The sequence below is a fragment of the Protopterus annectens genome, chromosome 10.part0 (assembly GCF_019279795.1).
Source record: "Protopterus annectens isolate FY-2018-M chromosome 10.part0, PAN1.0, whole genome shotgun sequence".
NCBI classification, from domain to species: Eukaryota; Metazoa; Chordata; order Ceratodontiformes; family Protopteridae; genus Protopterus; species Protopterus annectens.
In genome coordinates this window covers 1,181,227,108-1,181,254,640 of record NC_056744.1, presented here as the reverse complement: position 1 = coordinate 1,181,254,640, position 27,533 = coordinate 1,181,227,108, and the positions used below count along the sequence as shown (strand labels likewise).

The 27,533-nt window shown below is 36.3% G+C and overlaps 1 protein-coding gene across 1 annotated transcript in view; it reads right to left on the bottom strand.

Annotated features, from left to right (window-relative positions):
- Positions 1-25,993, bottom strand: part of LOC122812829 — a 93,149-nt gene extending 67,156 nt beyond the window's left edge. Inside the window, exons 1-2 of the mRNA XM_044084880.1 lie at positions 25,737-25,993; positions 11,095-11,163 (exon numbers count right to left, since the gene is read on the bottom strand). Coding sequence (XP_043940815.1) covers positions 11,095-11,163; positions 25,737-25,961 — 294 coding nt within the window. The 5' untranslated portion in view covers positions 25,962-25,993. The remainder of the gene's footprint in view (positions 1-11,094; positions 11,164-25,736) is intronic.
- Between the last annotated feature and the right edge of the window lie 1,540 nt (positions 25,994-27,533).

The following is a 27,533-nucleotide window of genomic DNA, read 5'->3' as shown; positions in this document are numbered from 1 at the left end:
TAGTCTGCAACCACTGCACCAGTCTTTATGCCATGATTCTAGCAGAGAGTTTTATTCTTCATTCCTTTCACTATGCCTAAAATGAACACACTGAAGAATAGTGCATTCATGACCAACCCCTGCAATAGTTCACTTGCCATTTTCCTTATTCCATTCACTGTTTCTCTCTGTCTCTGTGCTACCAGTAAGCCATGCATTGATACCCTTGTCTAGTCTTGATCTTACCACAATCCCTCCAATTATTCTAGCAGCTACCTGTGCGGGACTGAGTCAAAGGCTATAAAGAAGTCCAAGTAGGCCATGACTGTTGCTGTTTTCTTTTCAGGTTCTCTTGTAATCTAGTCAGAAAACTGAATCAGGTTTAACTAATTGCTTCTTCTTTACTTGAACCCATGTTGGTCCTTGTCCTGAAAATGATTGTCTTCTGGTAAAACTACCATCCTTTCACTTTAGATTTTCCTTTCCTTATCTTTGCATAAAGCTAACAGGCTTGTGAATCACTGGGTTATTCATATTCCTCCTTATACAAAGCTCTGACAATTACTGTCTTCCCATTCTCAAGCAGTTTGATAGTGGTTGGTGATCTATTTTAAACCTCAATTTTGCTCAGTTTTTTAATCAGATTAACAAATTATAACATTAAAATTTAAAACATTTTTAACAATTAAAATAAAAATTAATTTCAACAAACTATTAACAAATGTGTCTACCAAACAATAAAAGTTATTAATAATTTCATCTTCTGACATATTATTTAAATATTATCATCCATTTTTTTTCTAGCAAATCTTTACATTTCAACCAAATATTGTAATATGAAGTAATTATGTCTGTTCTTGTCTTGATTGCAGTTAATTCAAGTTGACATGCATTTTTAGCAATGTTCTTGAATTCTTTCATAGTAGGGCAGACTCTTTTCAATTACGTGTGATTATTTTTACTAGCTATATTCAAAAGACTCCAGAGAAGAGGATATTTTATTCTGGCAACATATGTAGAGATTAATGCATTAAATAGCACTAAAGATTTGGTTAGAAGATATGTATCATTAAAAATAGCTTCTAAAAAGGAATTTATAGTTTCCCAAAATGACTTAAGCAGTTTGCAATCATAAAACATATGTTGCCAATGAGGTTTTATTTTTAGTTTCTTCAGCAAGCAAATTATGTTTTATGCATTAACTCAATTTTGCGTGGAGAATAATCTCCAGTGCAATGAAAGAGTAGTTTGTTTAGAAGACAACAGTATTATTTTTCTTCCCCATTTGGAGAGTGTTCATTTAGAAATCTGAAATAATCCCCATCAATTATATTTATAATATACTTTCATACTTTTAACTAATTTATATTTTTAAATAATATCCTTTCCCAACAACATTATGACTTACTAGATTAATTAAAAATTGTATAAATTTAGAAACTGTATTTTTATGGTTGAACGCATTAACTCAATCCCTTTAATGATAGATTGTCTACAGTTTTGTATATCTATCCACATGTATTCATTTACATCATAATTATTTATAATAAAATTATTACAATGTACTTTCTCATTTTTCATCAATTGATGCCAAAATATTAAGCTTTTGTCTTTAAATCCTATCATTTTTGAAATATTTAAAGTGTTAATATTTTCTTGTGTAAAGGCAATAAGAAATTATAAAAACAGCCATATTTTCTATTTATTCTTAAATATTATATATATATATATATATATATATATATATATATATATATATATGTATATTTAAAGTATTTAATATTGTAATAATATAATTGGACCTAATAGGTTTAATTTTATTTTTTGAAAAGCATTCTTTTAGCAACCAGTGAAAACTATTATAGCAATAACCCACGCCTGGGTGTGGGTAATGCTGGATTTACCCACGGTTGGCGTGGTTTGGTCCCGAGGGTGAAGCCCAAGGGACCAAACAAAGCCAACCGTGGGTAAATACAGCATTACCCACACCCAGAAGTGGTTATTGCTATTATACCATGACATTATTTAAGAAAAGAAACTATTACTTTTCTTAAATAATGGCATAGTATAATGCCTGTTTACTGCCCTTCCGCAGATGTCTGGCATCCGCGGCAGTTCTGATGTACTGCGCAATACATCAGAGCTGTGGGCAAAAGCAACGGAGAAAGCAAGATCTCCGTTGCTTTTTTTTTTTACTGTTTTCGCTATGTTAAATGGGTTTAACATAGCAAGACAGTTTTAAAATAAGCAACGGAGATGTCCCTCTACTCACCTTTTGTTTAATATGAAATTTCAAATAGTAAGAGAGAAAAGTTTGACTATGATCTTGGATGCTAGAAAATATGTTTGGATAGGTATACTTTTCAAACTAGGAGTATTAAACTCCATGAAGAGTGGAAGGTATAAATTAAGCTTAGGTTTAATATTTACCCAAACTATAACATCCCCTACCCGTACTAATAAACTTAACAACAAAACAAGTACCCTTGACTGGATACTCACTAATACTCCTCAACAAAACTATAAAACAGGCACCCTCCCAGAGGACATAAGTGACCACTTACTTACCTATCTAATCAGATATAAAACTGAAGTTCCAAACTCAACTATCTGCAGAACTATTTGTACTAACAAAAATTTTAATCCTGCTTACTTTCAAACTGAACTAAGTGCCTGTGACTGGTCACCCCTGAAACACTTCCCACTAGATAATGCAGTTAAATACTTTAATTCAAACGCAAAGTTAGAATCAGAACTAAACTAGCACCATGGCTCACCAAAACTACCAAACAAAAAATCCTCCAAAGAAATAAACTATAGGCCAAATGGCGTTCAACAAAAAGCCCCTCAGATCACTTACAATTCAGACAGCTAAGAAACTAAACAAAAAAAGCCATATTATCTGATAAAAGAAACTAGTACTACCAGCTTCAACAAACCCACCAAAATAATCCTCAAAAATTCTGTCTAGGCATCAATAACCTCCTACACCCCAGACACTCATGCACTCCTACTCCCTCTGGCTCTGATCACAACAATCCCATCCAAATAGCCGACTCATTTAACACATTTTTCACTGAAACAATACAATCCCTAGCCAACCAGCTATCCCCTAGCATCTCATGCTCTACCACAACCTCTACCAATAATCCTCCTCTATTTCATTTTCAACCAGTGCCCATATCGCTCATCTTTAACCTCATCCAGAAACTTAAATCCACCACACTCTCTGCAGATCTATTACCTGCAGAATACCTGCAAAAAGCTGCTAAAGTCATAGCCTACCCCATATCCATCCTCATTAACAGAACTATTTCTGAAGGAACTATCCCCATAATCTGGAAAGTCTCTCACATTATCCCCCTGCACAAAGGTGGTAACTCCAAGGAGTTCTCCAATTAGAGGCCCATAGCCATACTATCTCCTTTGGCAAAAATAATGGAGAAATGTATTCATTTACAACTGTTAACCTACCTACTTGAACACAATTTACTAGCACCCTGTCAACATGGCTTTAGACCATTTCATAGCACCACCTCTGCTCTCTTATCCTTCACTAACCATATTAATAGTAATCATAATAATGATACTGTATCCTCAGCCCTTTTTATTGACCTGTCTAAAGCATTTGACATGGTTAACCACCACCTCCTCATAGACACACTCAAAAACCTGTCATTGGATGCCCTTACTATACAGTGGTTCAAATCATACCTAGATGATAGGCAACAGGCTGTACTATGGGATAATACTTTATCTTCCCACCTCCCAGTTGCCCTAGGGGACCCTCAAGGATCCATATTGGGTCCTTTTCTCCATCTTTACAAATTACCTCCATTCTGTAATTCTACAAGCTGACTATATCCAATACGCAGATGACTCCAAACTCATATGCTCTGCTACTTCCCAATCAGAACTTCAGTCACTAACCCAAAAGACCTTTAGCACAGCCAAAAACTGGCTCCTACAAAGGTGTCTTATCTTAAACCCCCCAAAAAAAACGAAAATGCTACTATTCACCCCCACCCGCAGAACCTCCCCACTTAACTTTACTATTACTTCAAATAATGGAACTATAAGATCTCCTGAACCAACCACCAAACTACTCAGAGTACTAATAGATAATAACTTGTCTTTTGAACCTCACATTAATAACACCATAAAAACAGTAAATAAGAAACTAGGTTCCCTCTACAGAATCAAACCCTTTCTAACTCCACTAGCCAGAGTCACCATTGCTTGCACCCACCTTATCTCTACCCTGCTCTATGCCTCCCCTATCTATACCAAAATATGCAGAAGTAATCTGAGTAAACTGTCATCCTCCTACAACAATATTGCCAGATTTGCAGCTGGGTCCTTCTATAGAACTCATCACTGTATCAACCTGAATCAACTTGGATGGTTAGAGTTGCCAAATCTAATACTTTTCAATCAGCTAATAGTGGCCCATAAGATCCTGTACTTACCTCAAAATACACCCATACTTACATCTCTAGTCATCCCCCTATAACAATCTCAAAACCTTACACTCATCTAATAAACTACTTGTACAAATATCTAAATCCAACAATTCAGCTGGTGAAACCCTGCTCTCTAATACAGTAGGTAAAACCTGGAACAGCCTTCCAAGTCAACTAACCTCACTATCCTCAGTTAACCTATTTAAAAGCAAGCTCAAACCCTACCTCAAATCACACTGGCTATGCCCCTGTGATAACCCAGACTAACCTTCCTAGACTCCCTTGATTCCTAGCCTCTTATGAACATTATCTTGTGTTTACTCACTGATAACAGTGTGCTTGACCATTCTGAGGATTTGTCCTCATGTAAATATGTATATACTATTGAATGACTAACTATTTTCATATAAGACCACAACTCTTGTGAGACTGAACACTATAATTGTATCCTTGCATTTTGCTTTTGTATACTCTATCATCTTAACCCTAGTGTTGATATTTTGTGTGACTTTAGTATCTGTAGTATATCTTAGATATAATTTCCATTATTAATTCAAACTACTGTTGTATCTAGGTTAATTTTACATCAGGTTTTCCCCTATTGGAATACAGAATATAAAATCCTAGATATGTAATATGTTATAAAGTTTTGTAATGTACCAATTTCTATTGTAAATATCATTGTCTTGTCCTATTTGGTTGTTGTTTGTGGAGCTTTTCTCCCCGGGCCTCCACTGAAAATGGACATATATCCAGCTGGACTAGCCTGGTCAACAAATGTAAAATAAAATAAAAATAAATAAATTAATATAGAATGGATTTAATACATGTAATTCAAGCAAAGAAGTTAAAGCAAGCACATTATATTATGATTTCATAAAGCTCATATTTCATATGTGCACTATTACTAGAAAATAAATGGTAAAGAAATAGACTCTGTATTTGCACTTTAAACATAGTAACTCAGTTGTTAAAATAGTAGATAGACATATTTCGATGGTTATACAAATATGTATACTAAACAAGATATAGTAACAGTATTTATGAAACTGAAATGCACAATTAACATCTCTCAAATGACTAATCATATTTATATCTTTGTTTTTTAATATTTTTCTTATTGATTTTATAAATTATATTATTTATATTATGGAATATAAATCAAGTTATTCCCACTAGCCTTATGACTATTTTAGTCTTAATATTGCTAACTATAACTGAAGTCTGAGAATAATTAACTTGAACATTTAGCAGTTATGTAGGGTTTAAAATATAAGGTTATATTTGTTTTATTAGATAACCTATATTTTGCATTATTCATTAAGCTATGACCATTAAAATTTATTTAAGACATGCAGTGTTTGTTTTTAGAATAATTATCTTTGCTGTCCAGTATTAATAATCACTTCTGTAATGTAGCTTATATATATTTCTTTTTACTAGAACTTGTCTTACATGTCATACAATGGAGTCTTGCACAATATCCTAATTATATCTTAAAGTTTAGTCTAGTACAATATGCTAGTAAAATGATTGTATTATCCAAGATACACACAGCATAAGAAAAACAGAGAATATAAATGTAATATATGTCATCATTCATTAGTTTATCTACTGTACTGATAATGTAAGCAATAGAAAATCTGCCCCACAGAAGGCTCTTAACGGCATTTCATTTACATGCTTTAATAATATCTATTAATCATAAATTAATATCTAATAGTTTTAACACTAGAGAAAAAATTCTTTCTACTTTAAAAAAAAGCAGTTTCTTTTTTCTTAAGCAAACATTAAAAACCAATATTCTTCTTATTTAACTTAATACAATAATCTTCTCATTCATAAATTATTTAAAATTGTATTATTTGTAAAGGATATTTGTTTTTTCCTTGGCTTAGTGCCTTATAAAGTGGATTAAAACTTCTTGTTTCCATACAAAAAGTATAGTCTCCAGTTTTAATAGGACCTTTAACCTTTCTCAAATGATATCATACAGACGTCTTTCCTCTTTTCTTCTCAGTTCTTTCTTCACATCCCTCCCCCTTATTGAATAAATGAAAAACAACACTGTCATGAGTCAACAATGGGAACAAGTAAGTAAAAATTAGTATGTAAAATTAAAAGAGAACTGTTAAATATTGCATGAGCTCTGTTTAGCTTAGTGTGTTTGCAACTATTATCTTAACTAACTCGCATGTCAGACCAATGGATCTCCCTTTGAAAATGCCAAGAGCAATATATTTATTTTATTTATTTAGTGATAAAAATATATATATATATATATATATATATATATATATATTGATAGTATTAGTGTTCTTATCTCTCATATGCAATTAAAATTGCATGCAAATATAATACTCCCTTTAGAAAACTGTAATCTCTCAACAAATTGTTGTTTAACAGCTTTTATTCCTATTATTGGAATGTAATAAAAATTAATCAAAGTATGTATCTTTCCTTTCAATTTTAAGGTCACCAGACAAAGCATACCTTTCTGGTCATTATATGTGTTTAACATTCTAGGTGTTAGTAAAGAATTTTTCCATAGAATTGCTACTCCTGTTCTCTTTTGTATATAAAGATAACTAGAAAGTGCCGAATAATTATTTGTATTACATCTATCTGTATCTTCTTGTACTAAACATGTTTCTTGTAGAAATATAATCTGCATTAAACGTCCTTAAATATTTATGTAAACTACCTCCATATTGGTAAGGCCATTTAAAAAAAACACTGCAAGTTACGAGCCCTATACAGACATAAACATTTTCATGGACGGCACCACCAAAAAAGCTCCATCCAACATTTACTTGCTCCCCTCCCAATTATACAGTGCCCCCATTTTTATTAACCTGCATTCATCTGCACAAAATAAGCTCTAGTCCTCCTACCATAAACTCACCAAATTTGCCACAGGCAGCACATACCACTCACATCACTGCCAAGCCTTACAATAATTAAACTGGCTTCAATTTCCACATCACCTTAACCTCATTCAACTGTCCATAGCACATAAAATTGCCTACAATCCAAACAACTGCCCTGCCCTTAAGAAAATTTTAATACCTTATAGCCCCACCAGAAACCTTCTCTCTGAAAGTAAACAACTCATAACTGTTAGTGTACCAAACAAAAGAGCCAGGCACTGCCTTCACTCATACACTGTCACTAAACTATGGAACTCACTTTCAACCAGCATAAACACCATTAGTTGCTACAACAAATGTAAAGTTACCCTAAAGAACTACCTACTAAATACTAAAATCTGCCCCTGCATCTATCCAAATAGTTAAACATCCTATTCTCCTTAAGCCTTCCTCTAGCTTACCCCAATCTTTACCCATTGAAACCAGTAGGAAACTCTTTTTGATCTCTAAGTTATTTTAAACAACTCTGTTCTTACTATAAATCGCTCTAACCATAACTATCATTATAATGCCTCACTCCTTTAAAACTAACCCGCCAGTGATTTTTCTTTCCCTTTATTAATTCTTTCAACCTAACACTACCCCTCTAGTAATATTTTCCTTTCTTTTCAACCTATTTCAATATTTACAAAAAAAGTGTGTGTGTGTGTGTGTGTGTGTGTGTGTGTGTGTGTGTGTGTGTGTGTGTGTGTGTGTATATATATATATATATATATATATATATATATATATATATATATATATACATATCTTATAAATTACTCTGCTTTTCTCTCTCATATTATAACATCCCACAATTTTTTAGTCTGTTTCTCATTTTGTTACATTGTACTGTATTGTACTGTAATTTCTGTAAATTCTTGTAAAATACTATGCAGTCATAATGTGTTTGTGGATGTGAAGCTTTTCTCCCCAGGCCTTCACTGAAAATGGTCTCCTGTCCCAGTCAGACTTTCCCAGTCAACAAATGACAATAGATAAATAAATAAGAAAGCATCATCAAGAGAGGCATGAACGTTTTTGCAGATAAGTCATACACATCTAAACAAGAATGACCATATGCCCAACAATTAAGTTCTAACTAATGCCATGACTATATTGCATTAATCAAGTATTTTAAACTAATGTAAGTGGTGGTATGTTGTTTACCTGCAGGTTTAAGTTAATTGAAAAATATATATATATATATTTACTAATAACATTAATCATTTTTCAGCAAAGAAAGAGTTTATGTTTATTTTAAAAGCATTCATCTTAGATTAAGTGGTATATGTCAAATATCAACATAAGTTATTACCTAGCAATTAGTAAGTATTTATTATAGTAATTTTTTATAAATTGAAATTTATAATTAGAATGTTTACCTTATGGTTGTGTGTATTCACAATTCTTTTCCTTCAGGTTTGATTTAAATAAGACAATGCTTACAGTAACAATAATTATTCTGTCAGTTTGATATAAAAAAAAGAATCATTTTGTATTAAATAAAAAGTCATTTATCTTTTAGTTTCTTCTTCTTCCCATTAACCTTCCAGCCAATTTTTTTCTGCATGTCTTTTCAAGGAACTATTACTCCTGTTCATTTCTTCTGTATGATCAAGAATTCTACTTGTCTTTAAGAAAGACATAAATGTTTCTAGGCTTTCAATTACTTTGGTATCATCTTGGAGAAATATTTTAAGTCTGGCAGGAAACAACAAATGTACTTTAATCTTTTTCTTTAATTCTTTCAGTAGTGGTAGTAGTTCCCCCCTTCTTGTCTTTACTGCTGTAGAATAGTCATTGTCATTTATTCTAATCAGAGAGTTAGTCCATGCTGTCTTTAATATCAATTTATTGTCTTGACTAGAGAAGAATCTAACAATTGTGGATCTTGGAGGAGAGTTTTTCTTTGAAGAAGGAACGACTAAAGATCTGTGAGTTCTTTCAATTCCAAATGACATGGATTCTTGTAAGTTTAAAGTTTTTGGAAGCCAATATGTAAGGAAGTTTACCATGCTATCACATTCTATTTTGTCTGGTAAACCATATATATGAATGTTATTTCTTCATCTGTTTTCAAGATCATTGATTTTATTCAGTAATAAATTGCTCTGTTTTAGAAGAAAGTGTTATATTCTCCTTCTGACATTCTGCCATCTATATCATTCAAGGCTTCTTTCATTCCAAAGATTTGAGTTTTCTGTTGTTTTATTATCTCTTGGAACTGTTCCATTTGTTTAGAACATTTTTCTTTAAAATTATCTAGTTTGTTGTCCATTTTATCCATTTTAATGAAATTTCTTGCATGTTTGTCAGAACTGACTGCAATTCTTTTTTTTAATGATGAGTCCTGTAAATTAGATTGTGTATGACTCATTTCAAAAACAGATAAGAACCTTTCTGTTATGATACTGACAAGAAAATATTAATATCTAATATTTAAAAAAAACTTCAATGTAATGTTACCATATTAGTCCCATACAAAACGGTATTTTGAAAGACTTAAAATTAAAATTTCCTGTCAGAAATATATTTCAAATAGCAGAGCAGAAGAATTATGCTGCTAACCTGTCACCATCTTGGCCACACGCCACTGAATAGATTCCTTAGGACCATGGAAGACAGCCCATCTGGTCTGTGTAGCTTATTATCTCTTATGGAAATATGTTCCCTCTCAGCATCATCCCTCACTAGCCTGGTGTTTCTCCACTACTTTTTCTATTCTTCTCCACTTCCCTCATAGCACTGTTCCCCCTTAATTTCCTTCCTAAAGACTGAAACAAAGTATTCATTCAATCTCTGCTTTTTCAGTCTTCCATGATCTCCTTTCCATCTTTACTCAGCATGGTCAGGTATGTAACTCTGTTCCATCTTTCAGGTATATACCTATACAAGCCTTTGTTCCCAACTTTGACTCCATTCTGCGACTCTCTTTCATCTTGCACCCTTGCAATCCTCACCTTCTTTGTTGCCTTTCAGCTTCCATTCTTGTAGTGTGCCTCTTATACTTCTCTACCACCTCCCCTCCACTTGTGTTTCCAGCATTTTACCCTGATGCACAGGCTTACCTTCTCCTGTAGCTTCATTGTCTTTTTTCTCTTATGGATCCCACATGTAAGTTCAGGAAATGTCTTTCATCAACAAAAAGAAATAATGATATCCTGTTTGCCTATGCATGCAATAATGCCAATCAAATAAAACAACTGGGGGGTAGAGATCAATTTGAATATGTTCCTGACTTACAGCAAGGATCCTGGTTCCTACCAATTTGTGCTTGAAACACAAGGCCTTATTACTTTAAACTCTTCTTCATTCAGCTTTTTCCTGCCTGGTTAGGGATCACCACAGCAGATCATGTGTCCACTCATGATTGGCAGTGGAGTTTTACAGTGTCAAATTGTCAGCCTGGTGCCCAACATTCCACGGAAGGCACACACATGCACACATTCATGCCTAAGGCCAATTTAGAGTATCCAATCCACCTACAGCATATCTCTTGGATGTGGGAGGAAACCGGAGCACCCAGAGGAAACCCACACAACCACAAGGAGGACATGCAGACTCCACATAGAAGGCACACTAGCTGAGGATCGAACCAGAGAACCTCTTGCTGTGAGGCAGCAACGTTAACCGCTGCACCACCGCGGCCTTACTACTTTACACTTGTTTTCAAAAATCATTCCTATATATTTATTTAATCCTGATACACATTTGGAACTTTAAGTTTATAAAGTACTTACAGACTTACTGTCCATGAGATCCTTAATGACACTGTGGCACTCTCCTTGGGATAAAGCAGTCAAAATACTCTAAAGTAGGACATAAAACACATAGTCATGAACATTGAACTGAAATGCAACAGAAGAGAATATGACAGGGTTTTATAATAATACAATAAGTGAATGTCTCAGAATGATCTGCATATAAAATTGGGTGGTTGCATAAATAATGTGACTAAAACTGAAAACTTATAACACAAATGGAGAAAGCACTCTGATGATTAGGGATATTTTGCTTATGTATTTAGTTATGCATTTTAACTATGTATCTGTAAGAGATATAACACCATTCTTTCATTTTTGTCCCACATAAGCATCAAGACATCAGGAGTTAATATTCACAGCATTACAAAAATAATCTGAAGGTACTTTTTTCTAAAACATCTGTTATATGTATTACCCTAAATAACTCAACAGTAATATACATATTCAATGCTAGCTGGATTGTTTCTGGAACAGACCCACTAAAGTACATAATACTCATCCTTTATTTCTAGCTGTCTTACCAATGTGGACACAAACATGGACTGTGGCCAGATATCACAAGGATGGCTTTCATCCCTTTCAGAAAAGGGATTCCAGATGTTACCTGCACTGCAAGAGACAAAAAGCTAAAGCTTCATCAGATCAGAGGAAATTCCAATGGGTGACTACCAATATGACACCTGACATGCCAGTATACATGCAAGTATTCACGTGATAAGCAGCAGCCTGCTTGGTTTTACCTTTTTACTGTAATTGCCTTATATAAATCCCAGGTACTCTGATTCTTTCAGTGTCTGATCCATCATCATGCCCAGAAGTATTATTTCATGGGTCTGCCAATCTACCTATGAAAAGTAAGTTCTCGTATTATTTCCATTTTCTGTTGCCATCTACAAATTATGTATCCTGGCATCCCTACATTTTAAAGCCCGAAAGCACCTGTCACCAAATCCTTGTTATTTACCTTGTAGTATCTGAAAGTTTTTGGTATGGCCCATCACTTATTTTATTGGGGTGTTCATATTAAACTGTTCTATTTCTTTTTTTTTTCCTATGTGATTCAGGCATCAGCCACCCAGGGGAAACCAGCATCTAAGAAGGCATGAAGGCTGTTAGTGCAGCAGTTATCTGCAGCCAACCCCCATCTAAATTGTCTGGATTATCAGACCAAGAGACCTGCAGGAGAGGCCTTCTGTCTTCATTGATTGTCTCCCTGCCTCAGTCTCTTCTTTTGTTACTTCTTCCCTTTGCTTGTAAGAGAACTTTTCCCAAGAAGCCATTATTATCAATGATGGTTAATGCATTTCTAATGAGCCCTCACTTCACCTCACACTTTTGACATGATCACGCAAGTCGGTTTGGGCATGTTACAACTTCTTCATGTGCATGCATGGTACTACACATGCACTAATGAAGGATGTCATCACCATCTTGGCACTTCCAAGCACATACCTCAGTCTTATCTGTTTTCAGTGTCATGCAAGCAAAGGCTTGTATGGTGACGATCAGCTAACTGGAACCACCTCTCTCTCTCTCTCTCTCTCTGTCTGTCTCTCTCTCTCTCTCTCTCTCTCTCTCTCTCTCTCTCTCTCTCTCTCTCTCTCTCTCTCTCTCTCCCTGTCTCCACACAATGGACAATCCATTATTTGCTACTCACTCCTATCCCTCAGCCTGGCTCTTGCAGAACCTGGCCTGCTAGCTGAACTTGGGTTGGCTGGATCATAGTCAGGGATTTATCTCTCTACAGCACAGAACTGGGTAAACATCCAGTCTCTCATGATATGACTTCTACTATATACTTTCTCCTAGTTTAGATGTTGTCATCTGAACAGCCTTCATCCTATATGTATAGGAGAAAAGTAAGAGACTTTGCAGATCTCTGTACTATTTATATATACAAGTTCAGGCTGATAATCAAATAAGGCCCTTTCTACCTGCTAGCTTTCAAATTATGGCCCTGATTCTAAAAGACTTGCTCTCAGTTTAAGTCTCTCTAGAAGATACATGCGTGGCAGGCAAGGAGTATATTTGCAGTTCCCCATCCACAGGTCCAGGTTCTGCTTGAATAACTTCAGGGTAGTTCCAGAGAAGGCAGAGCCTCTGAGACACATATCTGTTCCTCCATCATGTCTTATTGATGTGGCTGGCTAGGGTTAGGTTCCAAGTCCCTGACTATAGTCTTTACTCTCAGAGGTGTATTATCAATATGGTAGTTTGCAGGAGCGGCCATCTCTCTGAAAAATAGGATGATATTCTACATAGCACCAAGTTTTATGTCAGGACTCTGTTATTAGCTTGTGTCAGATCCTCATAGATGTTATTAGTGTCTTGGGGGGATCATCAGTGCACCCATTTTGCAATTGTTTCCAAACTTGGCCATCCAGAGGCACTTAACATTAGCCTTGACTTCAGAGAACTAGATGTCAAACAATAGTGACCTCATTACTGAGCCATGGGGGACCCTACTAGTAACTGGCCATTTTGTGGAGGTAGATACCCTATTCTAACTTCTTGGGTCTCGTCAGAGAGCCAGCTGGCTATACAGTGGGTGATGTATAAGTTAATATCTTATTTATTGAGCTTCTTAACAATGTCTGAGTGAGGTATTGTGTAAAATGGCTTGGCCAGGTCAAGGTAGGCAGTAAGTACTGATTTCCCCTCATCCATCACTTTGGTAGCCTTCTCAAAAAATTCGGTCAGATTTAACAGGCAAGACCTGAACAGGCTAGGGTCCAGTGTTTGTAGACTATGTCATCATTTATGATATCTATGATTATCCTTTCCATAACCTTGCACAACAGGCTCATCAGGATAATGTGTTGGCTTCCCAGGTCTGTTAGTGGACAACCATTGCCCAGTGGCATGACCATTACAGTCCTTCATTCATTAGGTACAAAGCCCTTTTGGATGCTGTGGCTGAATAATTCTAGTAAGACCAATAGTTTATGTTTCATGCTATTTAAGAGGCATCCTGTGATATTATCAGGACCCACCAATGAAGTGTTCATGGCCTTGGAGAGTGCCCTACAGATCGGCTCTCTAGTGATGGCTGGGGATGAGATGGATATTGAAAGTTTCTGAGGAATATCTGGGGGAGAGGAGGGTAAAGCATGAGCCAATTTTTTCAGTCTGGAGATTAGCTGTATCTTTTGGCTGCATGTAGATGACACCACTTACAATTAATTTGGTACATTGCTATATAATGCCTTTGAGGTTTCAGGCATAATTAAAGAAAGCCTTGTGGTTGTCCTTGACTTGGGTGGCTATTTGTAACACAGTTTGACTTTTCTGGACTTTATTAACCCCCTGACTTGCTTGTTTAGGCTGATGAGGGTGTTTTCACCTTGTGGTGTATTACCCCTCTAAGTTTTTGCAACAAGCTTCTTCCTTTTGTTCTATAGCCTATTAATGTTGGCATTTCATCAGGATGGCTTGTTTTTTGCACCAGCCCTGTGCTTATTTTGGGTAGGTATAGCAGATTCCATATAGCTGTTGATATGGTTATACAGGGTTTCTGTGACAGTTTCTGCATAGGCAGCAGTATTCTCAGGATTAGGAGGACTTGAAACTTATTTAGGATGCCATTTAGTAGTGGAAAGTTTTCCTTGGAATAATTTTTCAAAATTCTAGGGTTTCCAGGTGTCAATGGTTTTAATTATACCTCTATGGAGACAGCTTTATAGTCTGAACTGACTAGTGAGGACATTAAACTGGGGGATTGCAGTGTTCTGTCATGTTTGTAAGGAAATGGCCAGGGATGTTCGAGCCCCTAGTGGATGTATGAACTAACTGGCCCAGGAAGTTGGTGTTTACATAGTCCAGGAATCTCTGGGCCTTTATGTTGGGGGGCTGTGCAAGATTCCCAGTTTACATTGAGGTACTTGAAGAGGCCATTGAATATGGTGTTGGGTTGGATGGGGACTGTGTTGAGTGCCTTTAAATAAGTGTTGTAGTTTTCTTGGATCATTGAGGATAACCTACAGTTTTCAAGGGTATAGTATGAGACCTTATTTATGGTGGTTTGGACTTGGAGAAGCTCAGGTCCATCATGGTGATAGACCAGCCTTTAGATGTATTTATTTTAGTGTGTATATAGATACTTCCTCCCTTTGTCCCTTCTTGTGCAGTAGCTGGTCTAAACATGTGGAAGGCATTGTAGCCCTCTACTGCTAGGGTGCCTTCCATGGCTTTAAACTATGTCTTAGTGACTGCATAAGCATCTACGTTCCCAAGATGAGGAAAGCTTGCAGGGAGTAGAGTTTCTTCTTCAGACTCCTGGCAATAAACAGTAACATCTTCAGATTTTCCTGGTTTGGTACAACTATGTTGGAAGGTTTAACTGGTTTATCAGTTCCTAAAAAAGGCAATATGGAGTGTAAAAGTTTTTAGCCAATATTCAAAATCCTGGGGGGGGGGAACAGGTGCAGACCATCCATGGCAAAGCAGCATGGACTGTCAACTAAGTCCACCAAGGCAGACAGATATTGTACCCCCTTTGAATGACACTATACTTCAAACCAATTGTTGGAAAAAGTAGAATGCTGCTCAATGCAAGATCATATCAGCTTGGGACAAATAGTCCAAGAGCTCAGTCATGTCTCTCTCTTCATATAGTCCAAGGAGGTATATCTCAGACTGTTACCATGGTCCACCCACATGGACTATATAAGTGAGTCATACTTGTACTCTTAGGGATACCGAGTGCATGATGGACCCTGGCCACTGAAAGGCAGCTGACCTTGACTCTGTCTTTGCTTAGCCTGTGTGTTTTACTATGGAGTATCTTATGACCAGAATACTACATTGTGTAGTGGTATCAGCTTAGAGATTCAGATACCATAGGTTTTAGGAGTATGTGTCTTTTTGGGAACTGTTTTTGTGAAATGGTGAGGTCTTCTTGTGTATGTGCATTGTCTGTGAGGTCTTTGTTTTTTGGGGAGATTACATTTAAGAACTTCAGCATATGTGGGTCTACATGACTGGTTTGTACTATTAGTTGTGGGTGTCTTGCATGCTACTGACAACCTGTTTGGTAGTGTAGGTGCTTGTAGGTAAGAGCCTGGCCTCTAATGACATTGTATAAGTACATCTCTTCCATATGTTATTTGTATGTTTGAGGATCAGGTGGTTGTCAATGTACATGAGGCAATGGCTGCATTTCCTCTGGATTTTCATGTCCAGCAGGCCAGCTGCAGAGAGAGCAGGGAGGTGCATGTCCATGGCTTTGAATTCTAGTTGCTTATTCTACAGGGGGATACTACAAGGTTGGTTCACAGCTGGCTAGCTTGGTTGCTGTAGATTACTAACAAGACTGCCTAAAACTGCCTACTGTCAAACTTGAGGGGTGCACAAACTGGACACTTAGTACACAAACTAGCTGCTCAGTGCACAGTTCAGGATATTTAGAGAGGTAGTTGTATAGGAAAATTTTCAATTGTAGGTGAAAACTGCAGCACACTGAGTAACATTGAAGAAATACAATGGCTTTATACAGGCAGAAACAAATATCAAACAAACAAATTAGCCCTCTGGCCAATAGCACGAGGGCACTTGGAGGTTTCAAACAGTGTATCCCAGCCCAGAAGTGGCCTGCCCCCCTCTACTACCATTAGAGAGCATTCCAAAGACTTCCTAATATAAAAACACTGTCTGGGACACCCAAAGTGCAGAGGCAACAGATCAAGGCTAGAAGCTAAACAGAAAGTGCAGGAAATCAAAGAAAATGACCATGGCAAGAGTCTAGGGCACAGATAATTTCAAACTAAGAACAAGATCACAGTAGTTAATGCACAGATTAGTAATACCCTAAACAGGCTTTAAGTCTTATGAATGGAGAAGGACAGCCATCACCCCTTTGCACAAAGGCAGACCATCTGTGGATCTTGGAAACTATAGACCTATCAGTTTTACTTGTCTCATATGCAAAGCCATGAAAATAATTATTAAGGAAATGATCATTAATGACATAGGAAAGTTCCAGACATTGGACCCAATCCAGTTTGGTTTTGTCAAGGGCAGGTCATGCCTGCTGAAAATGGTGGACTTCTTTGAGAAGGTCACCAAAGCACTGGATGTCAGCAAAATGGTTCACACTGCCTACCTCCACCTGGCCAAGGCATTTAACACAAAATCCCTACTTGGGCACTGTTGACAAACTCAGACGGTTAGGTCTAAACCCTTATGTCTCCCAGTGGATAGTCAACTGGATCAAAGACAGGACCCAGGAAGTTAGAACAGGGGAACTCTCTACAAAAAAAGCCATTCACCAGACATGTCCCTCAGGGATCAGGCTTGGGACTGCTCATTTTTGGTATCTACTTCACTGAAATCAAGGCCAGTGTCAAGGGCCTCTGGCTAACCAGATTTGCAGATGACTGCAAATTAGAGGCAGTCATAGAATCATCTACCAACACTAATGTTTTTCAAAAATGGCTAACATAGACACATAACTGATGTCACAGCCATGGACTAAAACTAAATACCAAGAAATACATAATAGTATCCTTTGGGATCTCAGCCATCCTTTGTAACTGCCATACTGACAACACAACACTAAGAGTTGAGCCAATAGTCAGGGACATGGGAACACACATAGACATTTATTTATTTATTTATTTATTTGTTTGCTGCATTTGTTTACAGGGAAAGTCCACTGGGCCAGAAATGAGCCCATTTTCAGTGGAGGCCCGGGGAGGAAAGCTCCACATGTAGTTACATAAAAAATGAACATATAACACAGAGTATATCAGGTAGATAAGTAAATAACAACATCCAATAATATGGTAAGAACTACATACAATAATATGGTAATCACATTATATAACTTAACCAAAATTGAGTTACAGTGCCTAGGAAACCCAAGAAACAACTTTGAAAACGAAAACCGGCACCAATGGAGGTGAAATAAGTAAGTCTAAATGCTGATAATGAATAAACTTAGCTGTCATTTCCATTATCAGCATTTAGACTTATTTATTTCACCTCCATTGGTGCCTGTATTCGTTTTCACATTATATAACTTGGTAATATCAGTAAAGAATTGTTAAAATCATGGTAGAAGTATAGAAATAGTAGTTTTAGATGGTAGGTAAGATTGTTAGCTGAGAGAGGAGATTGTATTAAAGGGAAGAAGAAGGAGGCAGAAGGCTTAGAGTAGGAATGGCACTGGCTAAGTGTCAGCAGAAGGAGCTGATGTGATAAAGAGAAGGGAAAAAAGTTTAGGTGTAGAGATAGGATGAGTAGGATTTAGGGAGGGGGTCAGGTAATGGGGTTGTAATTAGGGGTGCAGGTGCATATCCAATGTGATGAGAGGTGAAGTTTAAGGGATTTTTTTAAAGCAGTGGAGCTACTGATAGTTCTTTTTGAAGGAGGGGGATTATTCCAAAGCTTGGAGACAGTAAAAGAATACAGCATTTGACTGGCTGAGAGCTTAAGTTTATCAGTGTTTAATAGCATTTTGTTTTCTGACCTTAGGTGTCGATTAGGATGGTAGATGGTCAAGATGTCAGTGAGGGCTGGGCAGGTTGCTGGGAAGTAAATAAGTTTATGGGCAGTAGTTAGTTGTAGGTATGTGAGGTAATGGGGGAATTTAAGCCAATTAAGTTGTTAGTGTGGAACAGTGGTGAGAGGAGAATTTAGCATTTGTAGCAAATTTGGCAACTTTGTTGTAGCATGAATTGAGTTTAATTTTCAGGGAGGATTGAATATTGGTCAGGATGGGGGCGCCATATAGGAGAGTAGGAAGTAGGAATGAGGAGGCAAGAGCTTTTTGTGCAGAGAAGCTGATAAAGTAGTTGTGCCTATAGAGGGCACCTAGCTTTTGAGTTTTTTTTTTTTATGTTGTTATGGATATGAAGGTCAAAAGTTAAATTATCATCAATGATGACACTGAGCAGTTTGGTACTGGGAATAACTTCAATAACAGTATTGTTTTGGAATGAACTGAAAATTCAGACTTATCAACTGGGCTGGATTTTTGGGGGGTAAATATTAAGAGTTTAGTTTTATTGGGGTTAAAGGCAAGATGGTTCTGTGACATCCAGGATTCAGTTGAGGTGAATGCATTTTGGCTAAGTTACTGTAGTGTAGAGGCAGATTTAGAAGAGCAGATAATAGTAGAATCATCAGCGTATTGGATTACAGTACTGAGGGTAAGAGTTGTATGAAAGTCATTGATGACTATACGAAAGAAAAGGGGACCCAGTATGGAAACCTGGGGTGCTCCTATATTAATGTTGGTGAAAGATGAGGAGCAGCCCTGCCACATAGTAGCTTGTTGCCTATTACTGAGATAGTTGGAAAACCACTGGAGGGTGGACGGAGAGGTGCCAAGGTTTGAGAGTTTAGTAAGCAGAAGGGAGTGGGAAACGGTGTCGAATGCCTTTGATAGATCGAGGAAGAGTGTGGAAACTATGTTTCCATCATCCCTGGCTCTATTAACTATGTCCAGGAAGGAAATGAGAGCAGTGCTAGTGTTATGTCCTGGCCTAAAGCAATGTTGAGTGGAGGAAAGGAGGTGGTGTTTAGTCATGTGGCTAAGGAGTTGAGTGTGAATGCACTTCTCTAGTATTTTTGAGATGGGGGAGAGAATGGCAATAGGCCGGAAGTTAGGAATGTCAGAGTTATTGCTGCCTTTGTGAAGTGGGAGAACATATGCCTTTTTCCAGATTCCAGGTATGCATGATTCCTGAATGTACCTGTTAAGGAGAATGCTGATGGGGTATGCTGTAGAGGGGCTGATAATTGTAAGAATTCTACAGGTAGGTCATCTGGGGCACTGGCGCATGGTTTCAGTTTGTGATTGAGCTTTTGTATGGTAGAGGTAGGTATGGGGGACAGTGAGAATGTGGGTAATGTAGTTGTTGAGGTATGTAGTATAGTGGGGTTTGGTTGGTCAGTGTTGATGAGTGGGAAGGTGGTAGTAAGCTTAGCAATAGTGTCAATTAAATAAGAATTAAAGAGAGGCTAACTCACTGGGTGTTTTTTTCTGGATCAGGGCATGGTTTCTGGATGGCCCCAGGATGGAGTAAGGAGTTGATTGCTCCCAAAAAAATCTTGGGGTTATGATTATATTGGTTTTGGAGGCTTTGGAAGTAATCTTTTTTGTTTTTGAGTACTAATCATTTGGCCTGATTGCTAAGTTGTTTATATTGCATGAGGGTGGCAGGAGTTTTGTTTTTTATCCAGGCTTTATCTCTAGAGGACATAATTTGCTTTGTTGACTTTGTGAGCCAGTTGACATGTTTTGTCTTGACTCTTTTTAACTGGAGAGGGGCAAGATTATTTAGGATAGTCAGAAATGTAGTATTGAAAGGTTCTACAGCTTCATTAAGAGGGCTAGATTTTACTAGATTCCAGTTAGTATTTTGCAAAGTATCATTAAAGGTATTTGGGGAGAACTGGGATAAGTTCCGAGTGTATCTATATTGGTGTTTGCTAAGTAGAGTGGTAGGCTTACGTATTATGAATATTGGAGAGTGGTCACTTATACTGTCTGCAAGAGTATCAGACGTGGAAATGTTATCAGGGTCAGAAACCATGATCCAATCTGAGAGTGAACCTTTCTTATTCCTAATGTAAGGTGTGATGATATCAGAAATAAGCTGGGTATAGATGTGAAGGTTGATGTTTAAGGAGTGATTTTTATTGGACATGTCTAACCAATTAATATTTACGCCGTCTAAGATTATTGTTTCATTTTTTATGTTATTGGTAGTCCAAGCAAGGATGTCTTCGAGAATGGGAATATTGTTGCCTGGGGGAATATATATGACTATAATACATAGGTTTTTATAGTTATTTAGTTTGAAATAAGTGATAAGTAATTCTACAGTAGAGAAGGAGGGAATGGGCTTAGAATATGGAATTACTGAGAAGGTACTTGGATATAATAAGGTGATGCCTCCACCTTTTTGTGGAGTCTGTCTGTTCTGAGGCATGAATAGTTTGTGGGAAGGAATTCAGAATCCTTTATGTATAACCTTTGACCATCATATGTCTATGGTAGTGAGGAAATCACTCTATGTTGCTCAACTTACAAATAAAGGTATAGCATCTAATAGTCATCATAACTATCATTGAATATAATGCCCCCTTTGGTATTCACCTAACCAGGCACATCCAACAATTGGAGCATCCAAAGAGGCTTCTCACTAAAAGAATATGGGGAATAAACAGCAAGTCCTATGCAGACCTTCTCAAAACCTTATCCTTGTAGTCTGTCTCCTACAGGCTGTTGAGCAGGGAGTTCTAAGCCTAGCAAACAAAGCATCTTTGGACCCCACTTTGATGGACCTCTTACATATCCACAAAACAAGCAATATAAATAGGACTTGCTAGAAAGACAGGTATGTATCCCAGATACTACCCTTTCTCTGGAACAGGCTCCCAGCCATGTGAATCAGACTTCCTCCCTAATCCAATTCAAGTGTAACTTGGACATCGGGATGGGGAACGGGAAATTCTCTCCTGGTTTGGCACTTATCTCTCTAAAGGACACAGGCAGCCTGTAAATATTTAATCTCCAAGGCCCCTGCTTAAAAAATGTTTCATCTTCCAAGCCGCTGCTCATACTACCAAGAGTACTAGAACTTGTCACAGGTTTGAGATGCATGGTTAGGTATAAAAAGGCCCCAGTGGTCATTACCCTAGTACACACCTATGAATGTATGAACCATACATCACTAATAGATTTTCAGATAAAGAGCAGTTCAATACTCAGCATTAAATAAACAGTTCTGGTTGGCTCTGGATGCAGTCCAACAAACACAAACAGTAACAGTTAAATAGCAGGTTTAAAGTGCAAAATCTTCTTCAAAAGCTGTGCAGTTTAACATCAAAACTTTTAACTTTTTAAAAATACAGTGCAAAACAGCCTTTTCAGGCACTTATCTAGCAGTGGCGTGATCTTAATGCACCAAAAAGCCTCTCTGGAAACAATGGCGTCATCACTAAGTTAGTTGGAGCTCTGAGACCATGAGCCCATTTCCTCACCAATGTTTGATACATCGTTTTCAGTATGTATGACAGCTTGTACAATTTCTTTGTAATTTTTATGACCAGAAAATCTGTATAGAAGTTTAAGAATTCATCTAAAATGGCCTTCACACCAGCAGATGTTTTGCTTTCAAATATTAAAACTATAAGTGCTAGCCATCAGAGCTTTATAAAAAATATTAAAGTGAACTTTCTGCCATCCTTCTTACAATCTTCCATCTACTCTATGGTAAAAAAATAAAAACCAAGAGAATAACAAACTAGATAAAACACACCACTGGTCTGCAGAGACTCTGACCGTGCTTAAAAACCACAAAAGAAGTAAACTTATGACTGTAGAGTTAAAATAAACTTGTAAACCAAGTTCAATGAATTAGCTCTTTCATTTTATTGAGTATAAAACTTCATCAGATAAAATGCAATGTAAATTATGCAGTTTAAATAGTCACCTAAAATTACATGACAGCTGAGCCCCATAGCAAGAATAGATTTAAAGCACCAGTCACTCATTTTAAACTTTATTATAAATACCAATCTACATATTAATAATATATTATTAAACCTTACAAATGTGCGGAAATCATTGTAAATAAATAAATATTCAATTAACGGTTCACTCCATAAAAAAGCCATAAGATATTTATCTTTCAAGTACTTTTAGCTTTATCAAGTAGCTGATGGATGTCTGCTCATTTAATCCTGGTCATATGCTGGCATTCAACATTAATTACCAGTATATTTACCGTTTTTTCAAAAAGGAGGCCATGGACCTGTATCAAAGAATTAACTTTTTCAATAACAACAAATTTAAAACAATGTCCTGTACATTCATTCAGGTGTTTGGCTAAGGCATTGTATTCTTTATTATTCCTGATGTCATAGGTATGCATGTAAATTCTAGCTCTTAGTTTATGCTCCATTTTGCCAATATACAATGCAGGACATATTTGGCACAATGTAGCATACATAATGCCAGATGTTTGACAGTTCCATGACCATTTCATTCTAAAATCAGATTCCTTGATCTTAAATTGTTGACATACTAAAATAAATTTACACATAGAACATTGGCCACATTTATTAATCTTAAATACCCTATGTGTATTATTGTTTTTTTTTTGTTTTTTTGTTTTTTTTGGCACAAGCCTTACACAGTGTATTTTAAGCTCTGACCTTTTGTATAAACATATGTGGTCTTTCACCTATTTTATTTGAAATGTTCATAGATTCATAGGTGTTTACCAGGTTAACAATCACAAGGGCCTTTTTAAGTCTAGCCATGCATCCCGAATCTCTAACAAGTTCTGACAACTTGATAAGTGTAAGCATGGGCCTGGGAGATGAACCATTTACAGGTTATCTGTTTGCATTAGAGACATACACTGGATATAAAAAGTTTACAGACCCCTGTTAAAATGACAGGTTTTCTGTGATATAAAAAAATGAGACCACAGTAAATCATTTCAAAACTTTTCCCATCTTTAATGTGACCTATAATCTGTACAATTCAACTGAAAAATAAACAAATCTGTTAGGGAAAAAATATAAACCATAAAAAACATACAATAAGCTGGTTGCATAAGTGTGCACACCCTTAAACTAATACTTCATTGAAGCACCTTTTGATTTAAGTATCTATCTCATTTTGTTGAACTGTGTGTTTCATCAGTTGTACCATTAAGGACAACTCTGAAGTGGCAGACGTGTTTATTTTATTTTCCATTAAGTTATGTCAGAAAAGGACGGTATCCAGGAAGAGGAATGTTGCCGTTATTCCTCTTCCTATGTCAAAAACAATGTGACAGAATACTACTTAAGAGTTTACACACCCTTTTTATGTTAAGATACATCATTTTGCAAAAACATTTCAGATTACAGCAGTTTAAGAATCTGGTTGCGATACTACGTAAGTACCATAGATATTCAAATTTTTGTGTTAACTCACATATGGGTGTTTAGATATTTTTAAGTACACATACGTATACAAATATATATATATATATATATATATATATATATATATATATATATATATGTATACATGCTGCAGAAGCTGATGGCCCAATCAGCTTTCTACAGTGTGCTGAAGTCCTTTTTGTTTGCTACGCTATTAAAGAGCTAAGGGCATGGATTTGCCTGTAAGGAAACCAATGGACCAGTCATCTTCCTGTAGTCGCAGCCCAGCCCAGCTGAAATCATGTTTTTTGTTTGTTTGTTTGCTCTTCTGTTAAAGAAACCAAATGGTAAAAAGGTCACGCTGGCAAACCATTCAGTAACAACTGCAAAAATACTATATTAGCTAGAGTTTTCACTGTATGATACCTTAAAAGTTCCATGATGAGATCACACAACAGTGGGGAAAAGAAGAAACTTCCTTAACCCTACAGTCTGCTAACTTCACACTTATACAGCACTGTAACTATTGACAAAATGGGAATGGATCATAAGAGTTAATATTTCCTATTTTAGTGATACAAACACTCGACCAGTGCAATGGTGTGTGTGTGTGTGTGTGTGTGTGTGTGTGTGTGTGTGTGTGTGTGTGTGTGTGTGTGTGTGTGTGTGTGTGCTTAAACTAACACCTTTGTTTACAATTTCACTGCTAAGCTTCATTTATGGTCATATAATACTTGTTTTGCAATTATGTAAACTTCATTTATACTATTTGTAATCTTCATGTATATTGTTGTTCTTATTTCTGTAGTATTTAATGTTATGTTGTATTCAGGTTTTTACAGGGCTGAACCCTGAAGACTGCCCGTTTGGGTCAGGGTTCAACCCCAGTTAACAAATCTTAAATAAATAAATAAATAAATGCATACATACACACATACATACATACATATACATACATAAATAAAAACACATTTCACTGTTTTATGCATTATCTCCTTAAAAACTGTCAAAGTTGAAAAGAATCGTATTAAATATAACTTGCAACTTGTTTTCTTTTACTCTTTAGTGTAAAAACAGAAAAAAATACAGTTTTAAAGAGTGTGTATCAGTGCAATTGTGGTTCAGTTTTTGGAAAAATCTTTAAATAATACTGTAAAACAGCAATGTGTAGTCTTTACACAACATAATTTTTGTATCATAAATGTATAAAATATTGCAACAGTCTTCTGATGCCTTAGCAGATAAAATTAACCTCTTTTGACAAACAGAAGCGGTGTCCTCTTGTTTTGTTAGTCACTTACTTGTTTCATCTTGATCTTTTTGATGAGAAAGATAGGCCTTGTTTCTATCTAAAACAAGGCCTTTTTCTCAGGGTTCTGAAATGACACCGCCTCTTATTACCATTGCTAGTTATTTTGATTCTAGCAGAAGGCAAAATATTGCAATAAAAGTAGATAAAATGATTTCGCCATTTTTTTTTCAGTTCTGTTTCAGAATTTTGCGCTGCTGATCTTTAATCAGTGGCTGTAATTTGGCTTCAGACATAACTGGACTAGCGGGCAAAATAGCCTTAAAATATCTTACTGGGCATGCTATTGTACATCATGAGAGTGCAAAGCTACAGAAAACATATTATTTCTATACAAGATTATCAGGTCTTATTTAATGCAGTTCATATTCTCAGGAATAACACCCTCCTTTCAAGTGTATTTAATTGTTATATTTACCTTGCTAGGTGCTCCATGAAACAGGGGTAACTGGTATACACCAGTGTTACAATATCCCATTAAAAAAACTCCAAGAGCAGTCCAGGCTTGACCACCCAGGGAGTATGTGGTTGTCTTACTGTCCTTCCTTTGCGCTTGTATGTTAGCCTTTTCCTTGTTAGCTTTCTCTTGCTTTGAAATCTCATCGTTGGTATTAATCATCATTTCATGGAGATGCACAAGCATAGTTAGATGTTTCTTATAAACTCGCCTGGGAAAAGACTAGGAGAGAGGAATGAAAAGTTATATGCATCATTTTTGTGTCTCATTATGCACGTCTTTTTCATATTGTGCACTTGTGGTTATTTTTTCTCACTTACAAAACAGTTCAGTCTCCCCTTAACACAAATATGGTGTGCTTTTTAAAATGACAAAAGCATACAAGTCCTATGTAGGCAAACGTTGGCCACAGTGACAGAGTGTAATACGGTAATAAACATCATAACTCTCCTTTTTGAGGAAAAGTATTATCTGCTATTTCATACTAATACTATAAAAATAGCATTTTTACTTTGTAAGCACAATAATCAGGATCTTCTAACAGTGCACTGCCCCCAGATTAAAGAAAAAAAATATTCTTAGTATTAGGCAAAATAACTATTTTCATGACTACTAATGTTTTAGTTCTACATGGTTCATTCAGAATAAATGATTGACTTGCATCATTCATTTCCTTCACTCACTAGAAATGAAGATTTTACAGGCAGAACTCTGAATCAGTTAGCGTTTATACAAAGGTTGAAGGTAGAGGATCAGTACCTATGTATTCCCTTAAGCTTTCTTTTTACATTTTTTCATGGGACTGCCAAGGAATGTTCAATGTTCTGTTTTGCTGAAATCCCAATGATCAGAAAACTTCATATGAGTTTAGAATCTGAAAATGAACTTGATAAAATGCAACAATTATTTTTATTTTATTTGTACTTTGTTGACTGGGATAGTCCCAGCAGACCAGCTACCTCTTTTCAGAGGAGACCCGAAGGGATATTAATACTGACTAGTGGAAATTTGGATAGGGCACCAGGGAGCTTCCCCTACTTTTTGGAGCTGCTACATGGTGCTGGAGGACTCCTACAACATCAAGAAAGAGACCTAATGGAAGCAGCAGCATGGAGGAGGAGCAAAAAGCTATGGAGAGTTTGGAAGTGGAAGGTGGCAATTTGGAGAAAAATATGTTTGATATGGAGGTGCATAATGTAAACAAAGATTCCTGTGTGGTAGGTGTTACAAATGAGCAGTGTTTAGCTGTCTCCTTGGAGAAAGAAATAAGTGAGTCTGTGAAAGTGTGAAAAAAAGAAAAGAGGCAACAAACTGTAATACTGTTTTTAAAAAGAAGAGAAGACCAACTGTTAGAATAGGAATAAAAATTACACTGTAATAGACAGATATTATGTATGGGACAATCTGGTAACTTTTCTGGTCTTTAAACCTCAAGAAATTCAGTCTTTTATACATGTTTGGACATAGACTTTCTGTGACTGAACATTTGAAACTGATGGACTGATGATAAAATTTCTGGAAAGGTGTAACAAAAAGAATATTTTATCTGTGGAGTAATTATTTGTTTTCTGGTAGTAACTTAAATGTTAAAAAATGTTAGTTTGCAGTTTAGAACTGATGAACTGGAAGAAGATGGTGTTAAAAATGCATGCAGGGTCTGTGTGAATCTCTCGATAATATTGTGAGAGAAACTTATGGAATGGAGGGTGAGGTTTGAAATTGTTATGTGGAAACAACAAGATGAAACACTTGCCAAGT